This window comes from Vombatus ursinus, unplaced genomic scaffold (assembly GCF_900497805.2).
Source record: "Vombatus ursinus unplaced genomic scaffold, bare-nosed wombat genome assembly UNPS02010822.1, whole genome shotgun sequence".
Taxonomy (NCBI): domain Eukaryota; kingdom Metazoa; phylum Chordata; class Mammalia; order Diprotodontia; family Vombatidae; genus Vombatus; species Vombatus ursinus.
In genome coordinates this window covers 4,901,130-4,907,283 of record NW_020950600.1, presented here as the reverse complement: position 1 = coordinate 4,907,283, position 6,154 = coordinate 4,901,130, and the positions used below count along the sequence as shown (strand labels likewise).

Sequence of the window (6,154 nt, the reverse complement as noted above, 5' to 3'; positions counted from 1 at the left end):
CCAGTGGGGGATCAGGAGAGGAGGGGCTGCCACCCCGGTCATGGCCCCCACCTCTCCTGGCCTCCCCCTCCCCCTTAGAATCCTTCCAGGTTCAGCCTGGGCACTGCCTCCCATACCAAGCCCTTCCTGGTTCCTTTTGGTGTGAGTTCAGAGGGACTTTCCACACCAGGAAGAAGTTGCCTTTCCTTCCTCAAATTCCCTCCTATTTATTTTTCTGTTGCCATGCCATTCCCTCATGTTTACTTTTCCGCGGGTCCTGGCCGTTTGGGAGCCGGGCCGACCCTCCTCGGGGGCAGGGCTGCCTCTGCTTGGCTTTTGGGTCCCCGCACTTAGGAGAGGGATTTTCCGTCATCCGTTGGCCAGGTGCCAGCCTGTATCTGTCTCTTGATGAAATGCTTGCTCATTGTCGTGTGCAGCCTGGGTTTGGTGGACTGGAGGGGACGATGATGGCAACAAGGGGGCGGGGACCTTGGTGGAAGAAGCTGAGGAGGCTGGTGGTCAAGGGCAGGCCTCGGGGAGGCAGCCTCATGGGTCCGGCCCTGAAGGTAAGGAAGTCCCGGGAAGAGCAGGGGCTCTTCTTGCCCAGCCTCCTGGGCACTGAGCCAGGAGGAAATGGTGATGCCCGGACCTTGTTCTTTCCACAGGAGGGAAAGAAACCGCAGAAGAGCTTGTCCGAGCTCGGTCAGCCAGGGTAAAGCCCTGGTGGTGATGTGAAGGGCAGGGCAGATGGGGCAGCCACGGGATGCGAGCTGTGACCCTGGGGTCTCAGAGCTGGGGCTCCCCTCGCTAGTGGAGATGTTGTGACTGCATCTTGGGGTCAGAAAGACTTCTGAGGCTTAACTCAGTCAGTGCCTGCTGTGCCAAGCACAGTGTGCGTGTGTGTGCGTGTGCGTGTGCATGTGTGTGCGTGCGTGTGTGTGTGCGTGCGTGTGTGTGTGTGTGTGTGGAAGGTGGGGCTGGGAATACAAAGAGAAAATAGTTCCTGCCCTCGAGGGGCTGACACTCCATTTTCACATACAGTGAGTATCCACTTAGGTCCCCAGACCGAGGGCTGGAAGGGCCCTCAAACGGCACCTACTGCAACCTCCTCATGCCATACACGAGGAAACCGAGTCTGAGAGGGGACACGTTGGCTTCTGGGTGGCGCTCTTTCCCTCGGACCCTCCTGTTCCCCACTGGGGAAGATGTAGGGAGCTGGGACCCAGCCCCCTCTTCCTATGTGGGGCTTTTAGGGAGGAAGTCTCATGTGGGAGAAGGGGTGAGATCCCTGTCCCCAGAGGTCTTCAAGGCAAAGCTGGTGGAGCAGGGACTGCTCCGTGTACGGGCCGGATAAATGGCTGCCGAGGTCTCCCACCCATCTCTCCAGTTCGGTGGCTCTGGGCTCACATGTGAGGTGTCAGCCTGGCTGGTTATTCTAGACATCGAAAACCTTAAAAGACGTTGGAAGAAATCCGAAAACGTCGTCTCGAGGGTCATCCATGTGAGCCGCCCCTCGGATTGGGGGGCGGAGGTCGGCAGGCTGGACCTCGCCCAGCGTCCAGCACTCTGTCCTGTACTCCGGTGGCTGCGTGGGCGCCATGTGCTCACTGAAATGAGCGCCCACGGAGGGCCCTCCCACCAGGGCTCCTTTCCTGAGAGGCGGGCCCCTGCCAAGGGTTTCACAGGAGACAGGAGGAGGCGCTATCAGCGTGGACTTCAGCGTCACCCTCCAGGACAACGTGAGCCCCCTGAGGGCAGGAAGGTGCCGGCAGCCAGGCTTTCCGGTCCCCTCTGCTCTGGCTGCTGAGAGCTACCCGAGGAGGCCTGTGAGCCGACCAGGGCCAGCGTGGGCTCCGAGGGGGCGTGTTCTCGGTCTCTTCTCTCTGAGGGCCACCTGCTGAGGTCAGCCTGAATGAGGTCGGTGCGAGGGCTGCAGGTCATCCTGGGGCCCAGGCCGGTGCCACAGGGAAGAGGCTTCCTGTCCCCCGGCTTCTGAGAGGAGCCCCCCACCGGTCATGGCCTGAGGGCCTCCTCTGTGCCAGGTGCTGAGATCTAAAGCCACAAGTAAAATAGCCTCTGCCCTCATGGAGCTGACATTCCTTGGGGGATGGAGGATTGGGAAGGTCCAAGCTGCGGGCGTGGTGGTGGCAGATCAGGAAAAGCGCCATCAGAGCTGAGCCTGAGAAGCAGGGGTGCCACCCTCCACGAGGGCACTCCCCTCCCCGGGCTTAGCTCCACTGGAGTCCCTCCTGCCTGAGGGGGCTGGCCCATCCTCACACTCTGTGCTGCAGGGCTCAGCTCTACAGAGGGGATTGTTGCAAGGCAGAAAGGAGCGCGCATACTCACCAGGATGACAGGGTCTTTCCTCATAGGCTTATCCTCCGCTGCCAGCACAAGGAAGTTCACCAGGGATCGCAACATCACCAGCAGGATGGAGAGGGTGAACACAATGAGCTCCTGACGATTCTCCTGGAGGATTCCTCGAGTCACATAATAAATGCAGAACACTGACCAAGACAAATGAAGAGAGAGACATGGCTGCAGCCCCTGCAGAAGCCCTTCCTAGCCAGGCCTGATGACCTCCCTATGGAGACACAAAGTCTCAGTCCTAAGGGGGACTCAGCGGTCATCTAAGTCTCACTTCCCATTGAGTTCAGAAATCCCCAACCAGGATTCACTTCTAGTGGCCGGAAACTCACTACTTTGCCAGGCAGCTGATTCTGGGGTTAGGACATGTCTGAATGCCCTTCACGAGCTGGCTCCCACCCATCTTTCCAAACTTCTTTCCTATCACTTTCCCCTCACATGCTCTACTTTCCAGCCAAGTTGGGGAATCCATCTCCCACCTCCAAGTCTTTGCACAAGCTGTCCCCTATGATGGGTATGACAGCACAGCCCCTTCAAGGTTCAGCTCAAGGGTCTACAGAAGGTCTTTCCTGATTCTTCCAGGTGTTTGTGTCCCCCCTACCCCTGCACATTACTTTGCCCCCAAAGCCCCTGGCACTATCAAACATTTCATCATCAGAAGCATATTATTTCATCAGAAGAAATGACAATAAAGAGGCAAAATTAATTTACTTATTCAATGCCACACCAAGCACACTACCAAAGGATTTTTTTATAGAACTAGAAAAAATAATAACAAAATTCATATGGAGGAAAAGGTCAAGAATCTCAAAAGAAATAAGGAAAAGAAATGGGAACAAAGCGGGCTGGGCAATGCCAGATCTCCAACTATCCCACAAAGCAGTCAGGACTAAGCCAACCCGGTACTGGCTGAAGAAAGGTATTGATCAAAGCAGCAAATGAGGTAGACGACAGACAACAGACGCACAGGCACCGATAAAGGGCTGTGGCCCCAGCCACGGGGCCCCAAGGTAAAGGACTCATTGTTCGACAAAGCTTGCAGCAGCATGGAAGAAGTCAGGCCAAAGGGAGGACACTGGCTACTGCCCTGAGGCTTGGCCAAGCGCCAGGCACACTGTGGGCATTTAGTCAGTGCTCACTGCTTGCTATGGCCTCAGGGCGCTTCCATGGGATCTGCAACTGACCCCTCATCTCTCCTGTTGTCCCTGTTAGACCAGGAGCTCCTTGATGGCAGGACTGCCTGGCTTTACTTTTTCCTATTGTTTGTATTCCCAGGACCCAGCACTCTGTGCTTTGCACACAGTAGGTACTTAATCAATGTTTTATTCATTCATTCAATTCCTTTGTAGGGATGTAGTTTGCACTTGCTTCTCTTGTAGATTCTCCCCAGTGGACTGTAAGCTTCTTGAGGGCAGGGACTATTTCATTTTTGTCTCCCGCGCCCTGTGCCTTGTGCGGTGCCTGGCTCATAGTAGGCATCTCCTAAGTTTTTGCTGACTTAAACTGGGAGGCTCTGTGTAGTGAGTGGACAGCAGGACCTGAAGCGGGGAGGCCTGGGTCTGAGTCTGGCCTTGGTGACTCTGCACCCCTCAGCCTCATTTCCCACCCCTCCCGCACCAGTCTTCTTCCCCTGTCTCTCCCAGGACAATCTCCAGACTCCCTGCTAGCCCGGTCCCCCCAGCTCCAGCTTCTCAGGGTCACAGCCCTCCTCTGCTGGCTTTCTAGAGTCACTGGGCTGAGTCTGATGTTCTCCTGGGCCAGGTGAGGTCTGGGGCAGAGGACGATGGGGCCTCAGGGCATGGTCCAAGACTGAGACTACAGATGGATACCCCCAGAGAAGGCCTCGTCCACTTGGGTCAGGCAGTGGAGAAGTCAGGGCCCCTGGAGTGTCCTGGAAGGAAGGACGCCGGTGAGCACAACACAGGGGCCCATGCTGCCTCACTCAGCAAATTCCCCATGGACTCTGGCCAGAGGAAAGGGGAACGATTCATATTGCGGGTGGCCTCTCGCTGGGTTATCACGCCGATGGTACAGGTGGCACCTTCCAGGGAAAAGACAACCAGTCAATCACTGCCCTGACATCAGGGAAAGGTGCCTGAGTGATATCTCGTAACTAGGTAAATAATCCCAAAAAGGCATCGGGAGCCCTGAGAACTGACTCCAGGGTAGTGTCCTTCTCCTGGGCTCCTCCCCATCCATTGAGGGACACACCCTGTTCTTGAGAAGCCCAGATTTCCCAGGGGGCACAGCACGAAGCATATTTACCTCATTTTATGACTAAAGGATAAAGAAAGTCCTCACCCGACCTCTGGTTCACTGGCCTGGCCCAAGTTCCTTTCCCATAAAAGAAAATGGCAAGGAAGCCTCGTTGGTAACTTCTCAGAATTTCAGTATAATTCCAAACCACAGCCCAAGCTCCACAGGGGGCCAGGTCGAGATCACAACTATTTTCAGGGACAGAGCTAACCCGTGAAGGAATCACCCAGCCCCAGTAGCCAGTGCTCTCTGGCCCTTGCTCACCCAAGCTGGCCTTCCATCATCAGGTGCCCGGAAGGAAGGGCACCTGTAGGTCTGACTCCAGGAGGAAAGTGAGCACCCAGCCAAGCTCCTTGCGCCCCTCTGGCCCCACCAAAGTCCCTCATTCTCCTCAGGTCAAACTGTCTGCCTCGGGAGAGCGCCAGGCCCTCCCACACCCTCCCTACAGCAGACTCCTCAAGCTTCTGCATCTCCCCTGAGCCCTCCCCCCACGCTCCCAGGGCACAGGCTCTACCCCTTCCCTCCCCCTTAGCAAAGACAGGTATTTCCCTGAGTCACAAAGATGCCCAGGACTCCTGAGGACAAGCGGCCACTCTGAGCAGCCTTCCATTCCCAACGTCCAGCTGTGCTGAAAGGAAGCCCGTGACCTCCCATCTCGGAGAAAGTCAACGGCCTTGGGCAGACGTCTAGATGCCAGGCCCAGCTGGCCGGCCCCAACCGTCATCGCCAGATGGCAGCCCCACATTTATCCGTGTTAATAAGGAAGAGGCCAGAGCCAAGGCCATCTCTCAGACAGAGGGAGCTAATCGGAGTGGTTCTCAAGATGGGGCCGGGAAGGGCTTCTCCTCTCCATCAGGCAGTCGTACAGAAATCAGTCACCGTCTCACTTAATGAAGAGGTGGACGCAGAAGCACCTCTCTGCTGGCTCTGGTCTAGGCCGGGCTTCCCCCGGCCAAGGCCAAAGCTGGGCTCCCTCCACTCCTCAGCTTCTTGTAGGAAGGGGCTCAGTGGCCCTCGATTTCACCCCCCTCCAGCGCACAGCCCCCGAATAAATGCGTGTAAACATCAGTCGATCAATAGGTATTTTTGAAGGGCCCACCATGTGCCACACACTGTGCCAGGCCCTGAGGGGGACAAAGACAAATCCAAAGCTCTCCCTGCCTCCCAAGAATGCGATAGGGCAGAGAATACATTTGGGACAAGATACCTAGAGAGGATTCTAGAGGCAATCTGAGGGGAGACACTGGCAGTTGGGGGACCAGGAAAGGCCTCCTGCAGAGTGCGAGACTGGAACTGGGCCCTGGAGGAAGGCAGGGATGCCAAGAGGCAGAGGGGAGGAGGGGGACAGGAGAAACCCCAGTGTCTGCCCTCAAGGCAGTGAGAGAAAGGCAAACCACACAGACAGAGGGAGAAAGCCCAGGGTGCACGGAAATCAGTGGTATCAGGAAAGAGGGAAAACATGGAAGGAAGGAAGGAAGGGAGGGAGGGAAGGAGGAAGGAAGGAGGGAGGGAGGAAGGAAGAAAGGAGGAAGGAAGGAGGGAGGGAGGGAGG

General features: G+C 56.6%; 1 protein-coding gene across 2 annotated transcripts in view; it reads right to left on the bottom strand.

Annotated features, from left to right (window-relative positions):
- The window catches only part of LOC114038168, a 36,818-nt gene that overhangs the window by 20,038 nt on the left and 10,626 nt on the right, over positions 1-6,154 (bottom strand). For both annotated transcript variants that reach the window (XM_027855337.1, XM_027855336.1), the window contains exon 4: positions 2,326-2,486. In XM_027855337.1, coding sequence (XP_027711138.1) covers positions 2,326-2,486 — 161 coding nt within the window. The remainder of the gene's footprint in view (positions 1-2,325; positions 2,487-6,154) is intronic.